Source organism: Hakea prostrata, chromosome 4 (genome assembly GCF_041222555.1).
Source record: "Hakea prostrata isolate BN-2017 chromosome 4, UWA_Hpros_2, whole genome shotgun sequence".
NCBI lineage: Eukaryota > Viridiplantae > Streptophyta > Magnoliopsida > Proteales > Proteaceae > Hakea > Hakea prostrata.
In genome coordinates this window covers 7,731,396-7,747,182 of record NC_142603.1, presented here as the reverse complement: position 1 = coordinate 7,747,182, position 15,787 = coordinate 7,731,396, and the positions used below count along the sequence as shown (strand labels likewise).

General features: G+C 36.0%; 1 protein-coding gene across 1 annotated transcript; it reads left to right on the top strand.

The window, feature by feature from the left end:
• The first annotated feature begins 568 nt into the window (after positions 1-568).
• On the top strand, positions 569-13,976 carry LOC149017570 (protein PSK SIMULATOR 2-like). Its single transcript, XM_089151901.1, has 13 exons — positions 569-719; positions 1,015-1,252; positions 2,747-3,072; positions 3,253-3,345; positions 3,446-3,536; positions 4,252-4,345; positions 6,168-6,265; positions 6,622-6,691; positions 9,823-9,926; positions 11,479-11,595; positions 12,249-12,325; positions 12,560-12,604; positions 12,781-13,976. Exons 2-13 carry the CDS (start codon positions 1,019-1,021, stop codon positions 13,646-13,648), a joined length of 2,217 nt encoding a protein of 738 aa, XP_089008027.1. The 5' UTR covers positions 569-719; positions 1,015-1,018; the 3' UTR covers positions 13,649-13,976.
• Positions 13,977-15,787: the final 1,811 nt, after the last annotated feature.

The window sequence follows — 15,787 nt, the reverse complement described above, 5'->3', positions numbered from 1 at the left end:
ACGTAAATCAATTATTTTAACAAAGTCAAAGGGCAGTGATGTGCCAAAAATGTCCTCATCTCTTAAAGAATAGGGATGAACCACGTAACACACTTGGGGGACCATTGGACAAGCTCTGCTCCAAAATAGTAAATAAAATTTTCATACAAAAGTCAAAGGCTTAAGACATTGACCAAAATACTTATATAGCTTTGTCGTTTTCCTCTGAAGGTAGAGGGGACTGTAGCTTCAAAGCGCGTTATGCATGCCACGCCTCTTCAGGTTATTGCGTCTATGCTACACGAGATTATCGTCTGAATCATGTTAACTAAGTCAGATTATCTAGATAGATGCCTTTTTATGCGTTCTTACTGGTTGTGCAATATGTGTTAATTAATGACAACTGAGACGATGATTTCTCTCTATTTCAATACTTCGTTGATAATATTTCAGACTTGTAAGGGTAGGATAGTAAATGATACACCTTGGACTCCGAATCCGACGGCTGGAATTTTTAACATTCTATTTTCTTTTTTGGTAAAAAGATTCTGAATATTCTTATATAAAAAATAAGTAAAGTCCTTTCGCGCTCTTGCGAGTTACCTACCTGTCGAGCTGGAGCATCTGGGCAGTAGTCACTGTGTATTTCAATTCAAATTCCCATTCAATCTGCCATTAGCGACAAAGAACAGCAATCGAAGCTTCAATACCGATCGACCAGTTTCTGGCCTTCTCAAAATGTACTTTTCGGTCATTAATCTTTGTCTTTCTCTCCCTTCCTCACAAATTCTTTGATGATAACGATTACTCATTCTTCACAGATTTTTCGGACATTTTCTATTTCTCTAACAAGCTTTCTAGGTTTCTATTTCTTATAGTTCCTTACATCTCACCTTTTGCTTCTTAGAGTTACTTCCTGTGAATGTTTCCATTAGCGGGATAGCTTGTGAGAGTTGGAAGTTTGTTCTTTCGAGTTCGGTCTTTTGAGTTGAGTTGTTGTTTTCAGAGACTTCTGTTATAATTTTGTCGTAATAGTGCAATGGGAGGGATCTGTTCGGCTGAATTGTCTAACTCAGATGAAGAGGATGATTCCGGTTATAATGAAGAGGGCACACGGGTTAAGAGCTCTGCAAAGGGTAGAAAAGATGATCTCTTGTTTTGCGATGGGGATCATTGTGAATGGGTCCCGCCAAAGAGCGATCGTGCTGTTCAACCATTATCCTTCTCTGGTGAACTGAAGCCTTCACCGCCAACAAGGACAACATCCAGTAAGGTAGCTCTTTCTTTTTCTTCTATTTGAATTCGAAGGGTGTGGATTCTGAATTTTATGTTGTTGCTATTTTCATGACCCATTATACATTTACCTTATAGTTACCACGACAAGCAGTGAGAGCATCAACATACAGATTCTCTTTCACCCGTTGCTCATCTCTTGTACTGTTCCAACAGGAAAATTTTCAGTCCTATCGCCAAATTTTAATTTTTTCTTCTTTCAATTGCTTTTTCGTCTGATCTTTGGAAATAAGCCAATCTGTTATCTTGGGTCCTTGACATTCTCCAAAACATATCAGAGTATTCAGAGAGTTGCTCTGAACATCTTGCCAAACAAGAATTCCTATTAAAAGCATACTTTTGTTTCAAGGATAAATAATTGCTGAAACAAGGAAAAAAGAAATTGTCCTTGTAATCCTGGATGAATTACTAAGTTCACTTCTTGAAGTTTACTGCTAGGTTCGTTCTAATGGTTGCAAAATAGTTAGTAGCTTATCTTATTCAGAGCTTTGCTTTCTTTTGGAATATGAAAGATACACAATCTGGTACATCCCTGGCTAACTTATGCGTTTAGTCAAAATTTTTAGGTTACAGAGTGAAACTTAATTTAAAATTTGTTTTCAAAATACCCTTTTTTTTTTTTTCTGTTTTTTTTCTTCTTCTTCTTCTTTTCTTCTTCCCTTTAGAGCATCATTATTTAATCCTGAATGTCAATTAGGCTATATAATCTTAGAAGAAAAGGAAGATATGGATTGTTTATATTACTGGCTGGATATGCTAATGCTTGTAATTGATGAGAGTGCCATTTAATTAAGAAAGAAGCATTCTTTGGTTGATGGTTGGCAAGAAAAATGTTGTTTCTCATTGTTTTAATAACCAACCCCAACCATTCTTGTGACCTTCCTAAATACACCATTAGATATAGTTCTCTCTTTTGGTTGGCAACGAATTCTCTATGTGGCAACAAATCTTTTGGAGGTTTAGGTGGAAGATCATGCATAGAAGGGTTTCCATTCTTGATGTGACTCCTTTGCTCTGTTCAATTACAATAATATCTTTTATCTATCCCAGCTGAATAGCCTAAAACTATACATCAGGCTGCACAACAGATAAGCTGCCCTATTATCTTAGAAGAGATGATGCCTTGGACAAAATACATTAATGGAAGAAAATCTATATAACTCTATTTTATTTTTCATAAGGGCAGGCCTTGGTTCAATGGTCAGTGGACCATAGTTGTAGGCTTGTAGCCTGAGGTCAAGGCATCAAAACAGCCTCTCAGCATAAATTACAGGGTAAGGTTCTAGAAAATTGCCCCTGTGAATGCTGCTTGTGTGGAAGCCTTCAGCACTGGGTTTGCCCCTTTTTTCTTGTTTTATTTTCTTAGTAAAATGAAAAAGTTTTGTTTATTTATCTGGTCTATGCTGTCATGATTGTGGAATGCAATATCTTAAAACAGCTTGTAGACCAACCTTGACCGTTTTACCCTTTTCAGGTGCCACAAATGAGCTCAATTTTGGGAAAGGCTGGAGTTGTTGGACTCGAGAGGGCTGTGGAGGCCTTAGACACGCTGAGAAGTGGTGTATCAAATTTTAATGGCAGTACAATATTTGTTTCTGGGATGGCTTCAAGGAAAAACAAAATATCCATCTTGGCATTTGAAGTAGCTAATACAATTGTGAAAGGTGCGAATCTTTTGCAATCACTGTCTAAAGGAAATATCCAGTTCCTAAAAAAGGATATTTTACACTCTGATGGAATACAACAACTAGTATCAAATGATTTGGAGGAATTGCTAAGCATTGCTGCTGCTGACAAAAGGTGTGGGAGGACTTTTGTGTGTGTGAACTTGAAGCTTTCACCTTCATTTCAAATATGCTTTCTTATGAATTTTATTGATGGTTTATAAGGACAGATCTAGGATTTTGATTAGGGTGTCCTCGTGATTTTGTTATTTTATGCCTTATTTTGTTTCAATTGTTTTTATTTCCTTCTATTCAGGGAGGAACTTCATGTGTTTTCCACAGAAGTGATTAGGTTTGGGAACCTATCTAAAAATCCACAGTGGCACAACCTGGGTCGCTATTTTCAAAGGTAGATAGATGCTTAATAGATTTTTGAGCTATGCAAGTTGAAGTCAGTGGTGATTACTGATAAAGGGGGATGAATGTCTTCAATTTATTTGACTTTACAGTTTGCATTCAGAAAGTTCAACCCAGGATCAGATCAAAGAGGAGATAGAAATGACAATGGAGGAACTGGAAACTTTAGCTCTAAATACTGCTGTAAGTATATTATAGTCTCACTTTAGTGCTCATGCTTTCTTTCCGTGTATGTTTTCTGAAGTGTTTGATTTTTTCAGCCAATCTACAGCAAAGGCTTAGTTTATTGAGTTGATACTGTATGATTATCTTGGCTCGTGGTCAAGCCAAGCTATATACTTGCTGCATGATATTATTAGAATCTCCGCTTCAATTGACAGTTCCCAATCATTTCCTTTAAGTTGTGCATCCCATACTATCGGAAGTCATGCTAATCACTTCTTTAGGCTGCCAATATACTGCAAAACTGACTAGGACTAGCCAAATATTCAGTTGGCAAAGACCAACACTTTTCAATAAAGAGGTCAAGAGTTCAAGCTCTTCTGGGATCTACTTATGTTGAACGAAAATGGGGGCTGGTGGGGGGAGGAATGTTGTCTGATCATGTAGCCCCTACGCCCAGACACAAGGGTGCTTGAAAGTACTGCCCCACCCCATGAAGTAAAAAGATTTGATGCAATCCCCTTCCGTGCACTCTCATCAGCCCCCACATTTATGCAGGGGGCACGCCATCAGGCCGCGACCTTTTTCCCAAAAAAGATTTACATTTTGATACATTTTTAAGTCCGGTTTGGAAGATTCTCCACTCATCAATCGAAAAATGCTTCATTTTAGAAACTAGGTTAGTCCTGTGAGATTGCTTTCCCTTATTGACAATCAAAACCCTTTTCATGTGTAGGAATTGTACCATGAGCTACATGCATTAGATAGGCTGGAAAAAGATTATCAAAGGAAGATGGAGGAACTAGAGTCCTTGCATATCACCCAAAAAGGTTGGATCTCTTTGCCATTATTCTGTTCCTATATTCTCTCAAAGATTTATCAAGCAATTCTTATAATTTTTTTCAGTTAGTTTTTGGAGTTTTATCAATAATCAACCTCTTTTTTAACAGGTCAGATTCTTTCTCCAATATAATCTAAAGCCACATGATAAGTTCAAGATTAAACAATAATCCAAAATCAGACTATTTTCTAGGATTTAATAAAAGTCACAGGTAAGTCTCATTTAGACGCAACCATATTTCAAGCGTTTGGTCGGAAGGGACCAAAATTTCGGTTTCAAGAAGCTTTGACATGAAATAGGAGTTGACCCTATAGACATACCATATTTTGACTGAAATTTTAGCTGAAAAAATGTTGGTCACTTTTGTTATGACTCCATAGCTGCAAGAAAACTTAAATTCTTGTTTGGTTGAACTCCTTCATTTGTTACTGATTCACGACCTGGTGGTCAACTGTGGAGCATCCACTTCAACATTTGGATGGATTTGAAGTATCGATTTTGGCCAAGTGTTCCCAAGTTTCAAAATTTTCACTTATAGATTTGTAGTGATGGACTTCGAGAGATTTTTCAAGGAGAAGATCTCATAGCCACCATATGTCCTAGGGTTCTTAATTGTTAATGATGATTCTTTTTGAAATTAGTGTAAGATTATCTACTTCTTTTCATTCTTAACACGTACTTCAGTTTTTATTTTTATTTTTACATGTTGTGTTTATGGAGCTAAAATTGTGTGTAGAGTAGGTTATATAAGAGAAAGGATACTGAAACATAAAATGTACAATACTGACCCAGGATTGTAAGCCATTTGGAAATTTCTTTAAGAATCATATAAAGGTTAGAATAAGTTTAGAAATGCTTAGTAGATCACTAACAAAATATACTGGATTCAACTGCAACCAAAATTTTGAATGTGCTTCAGATCGATGCTATATTTGATGTCAGCTAGATATACAAAATAATTCTGAAGCCCTCACTTGGGGCCTAAGTAACTATTTTGAACGGTATAATGGCAAGTGGCAAGATCACTATTGAACATACCACCATTATTGAACCATGGACTTGAGTCCCAAGTGTCCAAATTGGCTGGGGGTCTTTGGGGCTGGGGATGGGGGAAGTTGTTGGGGAAGAAAAAAAATAATGATATTGCCATCAAATTTTGTTTTTAATGCATCTAATGCATTGAAGGGCTTCTAATGTGATTCTAACTGGTGCCTGTTCTATAACTGGATACAGATTTATGTACATCTGATCCGAATCCAACATATTTTCAGATGTCATTGTATACACTATATACCTAGTTTAGTATTTGAAATTATGTAAAACTCTGATGAATTGAAGCACATCATGAAAAATCATTACTCTCCTAAACAACTTGAAACTAAGTACTAGCTGAAGCTAATTGGAGGCCTTCCATCTTTGGAATGTCGCTCTGTAGACTTTCCTGTCAGTGCTCTCATTATGAAATTCTACTGGCAAAGTATTTTCTGTTCTCCAAATATTTTGTTCATAGCATATCCTATCTCCTAGTATTCTCTCTCTCTCTCTCTCTCTCTCTCTTGCTCCCTCTCTTTGATGGTTCAACACATTTGTTCACAGTCAATAGTTCAACTCATTTGCTTTATTTGTGATGATATAGTCTTAAAGCTAATGAAATGCTTTGACTTCATTATCATATGGTTAAAATAGAAAAATATGTTTTATTGGACTTCTTTTGCATATATTTCATTGTTAAGTTCTCTATTTGATAATAAGTCTCTGTAAATAGTAAACCGTGATCTCTAATCAATTGGAAAATTTGTTTGATTTTGTAGGAGAGAATCTTGTGATATTGCTGAGTGAACTAAAGCATCAAAGAAAGCTTGTGAAGAGCTTGGAAAAGAAATCTCTTTGGTCAAGAAGTTTGGAAGAGGTATTTGATGGTGCATGATTTGTTTCAATTTCCGGTTAAAAACTTGGATGCTTTTAGAGAAGTTCTCAATGGGATTCATTTCCTGCCTTTTGTTATGATTTTCTTGTGAAGCAATTTTGAATTTTGTCTGATTTTCCTTTGTTAACTAGATACTCTGAATTTAGTATTTTAAAAGAGTTCATGAAGTTGAAGGTCAGAGAATGTTTTACTAGTTTTAACTTTTAGCATTGAACATATTAGGATTTAGTCATGCATAATCCACCAAGGACAAACTTTTTTACATCGTTCATACAAAATTCTGTATGTGGTAGTCATCATTAATGATTTTCGCATTTATACTATGAAATTTGTTGCAGATCATGGGAAAGCTCGTTGACATTGTTGCTTTCATTCATAAAGAGATCATGGTAGCCTTCGGAAATAATGGTATGTGCTCGTCAAATAGTAGTGCATGTTAGCATATCAATGCAATAAAGATGCTAATGTGTGTTATTCATTTAATGTTTCTATTTATGCATGTAATCATCATCATCCTTTCACAAAATTGTAGCTCATGCTTGCACTTGCAGTTGACTAACATTATAGTTTCTTGTCTACTTAAATGTCGATTGATGACCTATAAATCAATCAACGAATCAATGTAGCCTTATCTCAATTATCTATATTGACTATAAATAGTCTATCATCATTGTACTCCATCCCTCTTTTACCTGGACACTTGTTATAGGAGGAGCCCTACCCGTTTCTGGACCTTCACCATTAAGTACATTTTTCTTTTTGATCCTTATTGAATTAATTCTGGCTACAACTGATCTCTCATTGATTTTTCCTGGTTCAAAGTTGACTTTTGCATTAGTTGAATTTAGAGACAAGCAGAGCCTATGTTGAATTCTGCTCTGCTATGAACTTATTGTTCATTATAGGAAAATAAACTTGAATTTATTTACAAGGTGACATGAAAAACACCCCTCATAGTGCTTGATATTTGACTGGGAAAAGTAACAAGGAGGATCTCATAAATATTAGCACGTGAAGTGTATTTTAAGATGGCAAGTGCCCGAGGTATTGTGGTACATTAAGTTAACACCCTTAAGGTAGGGTCAGAAACTCTTCATTGCTGTGTTACGGTCTATATGATAACCCTGTATTGAGTCCTGGCATCATGTGGAAATTCCCACTAGGTGTTTTTCATTCTCTATCCTGGGCAGTCTAAGTTAGAACTTTTCTCTCACTGGTACTTCTATTTTGGCTTATAATTCTGGATCCCGTAGTTGTCATGTGTCTCAGTGGCCCAAGATATTGGAGGAGGCCTGGATGCAAGATGACACAAAATAGGAGCCCCAGAGCCCACCTAGCACTGCCTAGATAACCAGGTAGGTCCATGTAGATTAGAATCGGATAGTTGGTACCCAAAAAAATTAAAGTGGATGAAGTCAGGAGGTGCTCAATTGTGATCAGTTTGATTAATTATTTTGGTGGATCATCAATCGCTGAGTGGTTAAAATGGTGGCGTAACAATGTAAAGGCAAGTGCCTCAAAGACGGTATGGTTACGTGGTTTTTTCCTTGTGACATATTTTACATGGTTACAATGGTGTTCGAGAAGATATGAAGGGAAAGGATGGCATAAAAAAATGAGTACTGCAAGCAGTAAAAAAGGAACTACATGGCACTAGTATCATGGCTAAGGGATGGAGCATTACACAACAAAATCTGCTGCAGGCAAGGTGTTTAGGGCTGGTGTTGCAAGTGAAGGTGTCAAAGAGGCCAGAAGAAATACTGATGGATGTTCAGTGGGGAACCCAGGAACTGCTGTTTGATTGATTATTTGATTTTTTTTTTCTTTTCTTTTTCAAAATTAGAGCTGAAATTTATAAGACAGCTTAATTCAACCCTTGATTTATGGAACTTTGCTGGAAAAATGAAATAAAATATACACAAAGAATAGGCATAAATAAGATGAAGATCTTGAGATCAATGATTGGCAAAAGAATTTGAGGATTTCCAGAATAGCAAAATTGTTGGCAAGACGACAACAATTCATCTAATGCTTCAACCATGTGCAATGAAGATCAATAAATTCACTGGAATGGCACTATCTGCAAAATAATACGTGTTAAAAAAAAAAGAAGAAAGGTAAAAGAGAAAAACAAAGTGACTTGGGTTGAAATTGTAGGATAAGACATTAATGGTTGTCACTTAACAGAAGATAGGCCCCTAAATAGAGTGGATTTGTGGAAGAGGATTTCTGAGCAGAGTTTGGTAAATCATAAAATAGTTGGTATTCTGTTGGGGAGATAAAGTGTAGTATTTGAACCCATCATCATTGGGGGAGTGATTGATTGCATTTGATCTAGAATGATTTCTTTATAGGTGCTAAACTGTGTTTCCTCTGATGCACATTGTGTTGGATTTAGTCTTTCTTCATGTTTGTAAAATAATGTTAGAAGAGTCAATTCTACTGTGGTCCTTGCATAATCCACCTTTTAAAACACATGAGAGAAAAAGAAAAGAAAAAAACTTACCCAAGATGCCAAAGAGCTCATTGAAGATATTTGCATTTTTGGGCTGGTGAAAACTATTTGACTCTGAAATTTAGTAAAATGTGGGATTACACATTACAAGATATCACTATCATTTTTGTCTCATTGAAGAATATCTCAGGTTAATATGTATTAATTAATCCTTTGTGAAATCTTAATTTATGATCCAAAAATTTATTGGTGATATATAAGGTCATCATACAATGTTCAACTCCTTGTTGACTTTTCTCTCAAAGCGATCTAAATCAAACTCAGTACGGGTATATGTTGGAGCTTCTTGGTGACCATAGCTGGACTGCTTACATGCATTAGAAAAATGAATTACTTGTTTATTTGTTGTTGGTTTCCTTGCAGCCACTATCTATAGAAAAGAGTTTCTGGCTTATGAAAAAAATGATCAGTTGGATATAAACAACTGTGATATTATTTTGACCAAAAAATAAAAATGTGATATTATGGAGGTAGTTGGAGATTTTCATGCCACCATAAAAAACTACAATTATCTTTCTCTGTCCTCTTCTCCTACTTGTTATCCTCTCTACAGGATGGAATAAGATACAAAAACTGCCTTTTCATCTGGAAAGTACCAAACAGCTATACAATTTTACCTTACCAGTCAATGCATTGATGCATTATTACCACAGTTGATCTGCTAATGCTTTTCAAATTTCCATCTTAAATCCTATATTCTATTTAGTTCAATTTATAAATTCCATGGTTGATAAAGTAAATATTACTTCATGTATGCATCATTAAAATTCATTTCTATTTGCCTAAAATTCGGCTCAATTTAAAATTGGGACTCTGATGAGTATTTTAAAGGCAGAGTTTGCTGTGTCTCATTGGGATAATTTACTTCTATTTTTTATGGTTGATTTCACACTGGAGAATATCAGAAATTATTGCCACTTATTGATGAATAAGATAGGTTTGAATCAGTCACAGTTAAATAACATGCTCATTGTAAGGCTCTTGGAAGCTTTCGCCTCTTTTAATCTGTCGTATGTTCTTGCAGTTACAACATTGATTAGCAAGGATGCATTCCAAAAATCTGAAAGACTAGGTGTGAGTGGTCTGGCGTTACACTATGCAAACATCATCAGTCAGATAGATCGTATTGTGAGTGTATAAATCCCTTTGTTCCTCTCTTTTCTTTATCATAACATTCTACAGTATATCTACAAGCCTTTCTGAATTTATAGGTTCTGTCTCTTTGATGTAAAAATGGTGATTATACAACTCTTCGATTGGGTTCAGGGCGTAACTCATATTAGTGTCTCTTAAAAAAAAGAATAAGGGAAACTATTACCATATCTTTAGCGCAAACCTGAAAAGCATGTGCCACTCACTGCAGCTTTTGGCTCTTATGTTGTGATGACGTGCATTAAATTGCGATATATTTTTTTGACTAACTTTTTTCTTCTTTTTCCGTAGCCATCCTTTAGATAATAATGGTGATTTATTCAATAAGGTATCTTAAAGTAACACATTTTGGCTGGAATTTTTTCATATAGGTTTTTGTTTGCCAATGTCATTGTATATATAGGTATATGGATTATAAATAAATTAGAAGGGACTTATCAGAGCTCACAAGTATATAATATTCAGAAAGTGAACCAAAAAGTAAACTGCATAAAGAAAAATACATTCTTATACTATATATATAGCTAAAATCTATTCCTTTGTCATATAGAAGCAGTGATGCAGTCATTCAGCTACTCTCAAGACCTCTAATACTACACATCGAAAGTTCATCTATTTGTGTATCCTCAAGCCATCAAAAGTATTTCGTAACTTCAGCCCTATTTTATTAGAATAAGGAAACGTACCCAACATCTTCTCTTTATCGTTCATTCAGTGTATAATATTTAAGGATCAAATAGACATTTAAACCAGACCTACAGAGAACTGCACTTGGATGGTGGGGGTTTAGGCAGTTGCCAAATGAGGAACACCTAATGAGAAGAGTGCCATTGCTCAATATAATAAGTTCAAGGTAGGTCCCGAAAGATTATGCAAACTAGAGTCAGAGTAAGTTAAGTGGCTTACAGGTTTAAGTTCACAACAATTAGAGCTTCCAGGGTGTTTTATTCGACCATCAATGTGGACTTAGAGAGTTGTTCCTATTTAGATGCCATCAACCACCATCAACTTTTGGTTGATGCAGTATAGGACAAATACCCCCCCCCCCCCCCCCCCCCCCACACACACCCCCAAAAAAAAAAAAAAAACAAGGGAAAAAAAAGAGAAGGGTAAAAAAATTACCAAAGTGATGTGATAGTGAGAAAAAAGCATCTTGTGCTTTAGGTGTTCCTGAGTTATGAATTTCAATTTAAAGGAAAACAAAGAGGAAAAAGAAAAAAATAAATAAAGGGATGGGTTAGTGAGTGAAGTGCACCTTTTGCTAAATGTGTTCCTGCATTTTAATGTCAACAAAGTTGTGTCATAAAACCAAAATAATGTTCAACTAACAAAATGATAAAGGATACGTATAAATGAAGAAGCATACTTTTTACTTCAAATTTGTTTAGTCCCTTGAAAAAATAATTGTTATTTCAAAACAAAAAACTAGACTACTGGATGGTTGGATATTTGCTTTTGTGTTAAATCCAAGAGGGTCTCAATTTGCACTCTGATGGTTATCTTTTTCCAATTTACCTTTGTTTGCTAGGTAGCTCGGCCAAGTTCTCTTCCTCCAAATACAAGGGACACACTGTACCATTCATTGCCACCCAGTGTTAAAACAGCTCTACAGTCTCAGTTACGGCCATTTCAGGCCAAGGAAGAGGTATGCTTCATCTAGGTAAACTTCATCTCCTGTGAGCGTGTCATTGTACCATGAACTAGATTGGCTTGTAAGCATTAGAAGGTTTGGTTTTGGATGCCTTTATGAACATGCAAGGACAGACAAAAATGGCATTTATGGAAATTTTATTGCATGCCTTCGTACCTAGAGAAACTGGATGTGTAGCTATTGTCATTGTTGTGTTAGCCTTATCTCCTTTCTGTAAAATATTTTACAGGATTTGTTGAAGACCAATACAAATTTATACAAAGAACAAAAAGCAGGGTTTTCTTTTCTCTGAAATGCAATACAGAAGGTTTGAAAACAACATCCATTTGAAAATTCAGGATTTGATAAGAAAATTCCTAAATTTTGAAATGGTTGTTGGTACTGTTGGGACATGGAGGACTCCATCCTCACCGAATCAATAGTTTCTTTTCCCACTCAGTCACATGTTCAAGTATGCCTCTTATTTAACCAATGGAAAAAGAAAAAGCAAAAGGTAAAAATTTGTTGAAATTCATAAATGGCCAGTTATCTTTCAGGAATATATTTTACATTGAAACAAAGAGAGGACTATAGGCATCAACTTTTTCTTCCGTAGGACTTTCTTGCACAGTATATTTATGTCTGCATCTCCATTTTCACACTTGCAGCTCACGATTTTCCAGATCAAAGAGGAGATTGAAAAAGTACTTAAATGGCTTGTGCCTTTAGCTGCAAACACAAACAAGTAGGTCAATGAAAGTTTTTTTTTTTTTGGCCCATGCATTATACATATTATATATGTACTAATTGGCTAACAAGTCCTGTTATGAACTTATATCAGTTCTCTTTCCATCTCAATTATTTATTTATGTGTTGACAATTAAGTAGATGCATTCATTTAATTCTGATGATTTTTGCTTCAAAGCGTATATTCATGGTTTTCTTTGTTTTCTTTTTGACTTGTGGTAATCAAAATCAGAGCACACAGAGCTTTTGGCTGGGTTGGCGAATGGGCAAACAATTGGTCAGTTTTAGTTATAATTTCTCTTGCTTTTTTCATCCTTCATTCTCCCATCCCCCATTGTTTATTTTTTATAGGTTTCCTTTTGAAGCAAACACTTCTTCTTTTGCTATTGGAGGAAATAGACAAACTGCTTCCTGTTTCTGTTGGATTGACTGTTAATTCTTATTGACTTGTAGTTCTCAGTCCAACAAGAGAACATCTGCATCTAATAATCTGTTGCGCCTTCAGACACTCTACCATGCGGATAGGGAGAAGACAGATGTATGTATCATTAAACTGGTAACATGGCTTCACCATATGATCAGCCTTGTGAGACCCAGAGACTATGGATTCAAGCAACGCTTGCCTGTTGGATCTCCAACACCTAATGCACTACTTTTCCGGCCTGTCACCCAACAAGGCTCATTACAGGTGGTTGATTATGGTAAAATAAATTCCAAAGCCCTGGTTTTACAGCCTGATGCTCGTCGAAGCCCATCCCCAGTGCATAGTAGTTCCTTGGTTTTACAGCCTGAAACTCATCGATTGTCATCGGCAGTGCATAGTAGTTCCCTGCTTGTACAGCCTGAAATCCGTAGAACTTCATGCATAGTGAATTATAATGGTCTACCCAACAGCAAGGTCTCACATCATCTTTTACAATTGAAAACCCAGCAAGTCTCATCCCGATTGGATGAAGATGGTAAAACCACTAGCCAAATACTGCCTCAGCCTTTACAGCTTCAATCCAAGCTATCTATTTCCAGTACGAATAATTGTAGTGAAGCCAACTTCAGCAATCCACATTTACAGCCTGAAATGCAACAGGTGTCGCCTCTAATGCACAAAGATTGTAAAATTAGTAAGGCTGATAAATTATCTCAAGTCGACAGAGATATGTTAGAAGTCAAGTGGAGAAACCTGGTTCCCAGAATGAGCAAAAACCAAGAATTAGGTGATGGCAAGAAGAAAGCAAAGCAAGATTTGAAGCTGACCAAGAGCTCATTTAGCTCTTCAGTAAATCCACTGCATTATAAGAAGCTGAGGTTACCTGGACGTTCATGATGGGTGAACACTCAAGCTCCCCACGTGGGGATGGTCACCACCCATCCACGCTTTAGGGTTCTGGGGATCTGTGGGGATTTTCCCCACCCTTCCGCAGAGTTCATGAGGTGTAGGATCTACTTTGGCACATAAACCCACATCAGGTGTACATCGGATGGAGACCAATCCATATAAGGAGTGGATACCTAACTCATTCCAACCAAGATCCAATTGCAATTTTACACTCCATTTTCTTTTTCTTCAATAAACATTTTACGGTCCATTGAATAAACATGATGTAAATACTATTGTGTGCCTTGCGTTTATGCTTGATAAATAATTAATAAATGTGGTGGATAAAAAAAATTTAAAAAAAAAAAAAAAAAAAAAACTTTATTGAACTTCTGATCCTACATTTGAGCACAATTGCTGTTCAAACTGAAAAAACAGTTAAAAACTTCCATCCTAACCAGACCTAATGCCTGGTTGTAGCATCAAGTCAGCACATCTAGTAACGTAAGTCAGTGAGAGAAAGAGACAGGAGGTATTCACAGAAATATTTCAAAGGTTAGGAGCACTTTTAAGGATACATAGAAGTTGGGGAATTAGATCATAAGGCCAAGGTGATTTAGGTTCATTATAATAGTCAGATTGCTCACAAGCAAGTCCCAAACTGTAGCTTCAAAAAGTCCATATGCTACAGCAACCATGGAATCTCCTTAATCCATACATCCGGATCTATGTCACAGACACCTGATGTTCTTAATAAAACAAAAGCACCACACACCAGCCATTAAGAACTCCTGGAAAACAGTGCAACCCACACCAAAGACTCATCATCTATGGGCTAAGAAGGATTATTAGCAGTACAATTAAATAACTAGTGCTATCACTGGTAATAATTGGGATCTTGCTTGCGTATGTGTGCACGTAGTGTTTTGAGCAGCTAGAATTTAGTAGAATACATGGAGCGTGCATTTAAAGGTGGGCACCAAAGACACCACCATGTTAGACACACTACCCAATTAAGCAAGGTCCAATCCTTCCAAAGAAGGGAACAATGCATAGTAAGTTGTGGATTCAAAAGACCACTCTAAAAGATAAGTTTGCCAACCAAAAAATTCAACTGCCTATGTGGCGGGCAACATGACATCTTTTACGATGGATACTTCCAACTTTTCCACGCTTAAGAAGCACTTCTGGGTGTGGAGTGAACACTCAATACTAGTGACGGAAAAGTTTTTATGTGACAAATACTTTTCAGGCGAAAGATGTCCCTTGTTAGTATGGCTCAAATTCTCGCAAATTTTCGCAAATTCTTGATTATCTTGACTTTAATGAAATGAAACACGGTTTAAAATGATCTCGATGAAATATCACCAAAACTTCATATCTCGAATTTTTCGATTCTGAGAGTCTAAAAATTTTAAAGAAATGCGTTTTAAGTTGGCAATTTTGGTTTCTTAATTTGGCTAATTTGAATGTCAACGTGTTACCACACATTCAAAATAGTTATATTGTTATTGCATTAGTTAGGCCTACCACACTTGATCTGTAAAAAGTTTAATTGACCTGCCTCATATTTTATAGGGCTACCACGGCATTAACCTACCCATTGAAGGAGAAAACATATAACGTTTGCTTTGGGAACCATGGACCATTAGGTCCCCCATCATCTACAGAGTAGACAACCTAAATTTGAAAGTATGAATATTGTAGATTCCAGAAAAAAAACAATTGTTTATAATTGAATCAAATCGGTTCAATTGCAATTGGTTCGGTATAGATTTTAAAAGCTGAACTGTGTTTTTCTTTTTTTTGGGGCTAAAAATTTGTGTTTTTCTCGTTCAGCTTGATTTTGGTTTCATGATTAAAACCATGAAATCAAACCAAATCACCTGTGTTTCAAATTGAACAAAGAAACCAAGTATATAACGGATTTTTTTTCCAAATATTTGGTGAGTTTTCAACTTAGTTTTTCTAGAAAATATATTTTTAGGGAAAAATTGGTGCGTATGACACTAATTAGGGAACAAATATGAAATCAAACCAAACCGTCGCTGATCATGTATTCTACGTTGTGTATGTTGAAACGAATCAAAACTGAACCAGTTGACACTGACCTATCATTTGGGTTTAGTGTAACTTCTCTTCTCTTAT

What these genes read in the sequence shown, in the direction of transcription:
- LOC149017570 (XM_089151901.1), top strand. Translation starts at nt 1,019, where the DNA reads ATGGGAGGGATCTGTTCGGCTGAATTGTCTAACTCAGATGAAGAGGAT. An exon ending in CTGGGTCGCTATTTTCAAAG is followed by an intron (nt 3,346 to 3,445) that starts GTAGATAGATGC and finishes TTGACTTTACAG; the next exon opens with TTTGCATTCAGAAAGTTCAA. An exon ending in TTAGCTGCAAACACAAACAA is followed by an intron (nt 12,326 to 12,559) that starts GTAGGTCAATGA and finishes AATCAAAATCAG; the next exon opens with AGCACACAGAGCTTTTGGCT.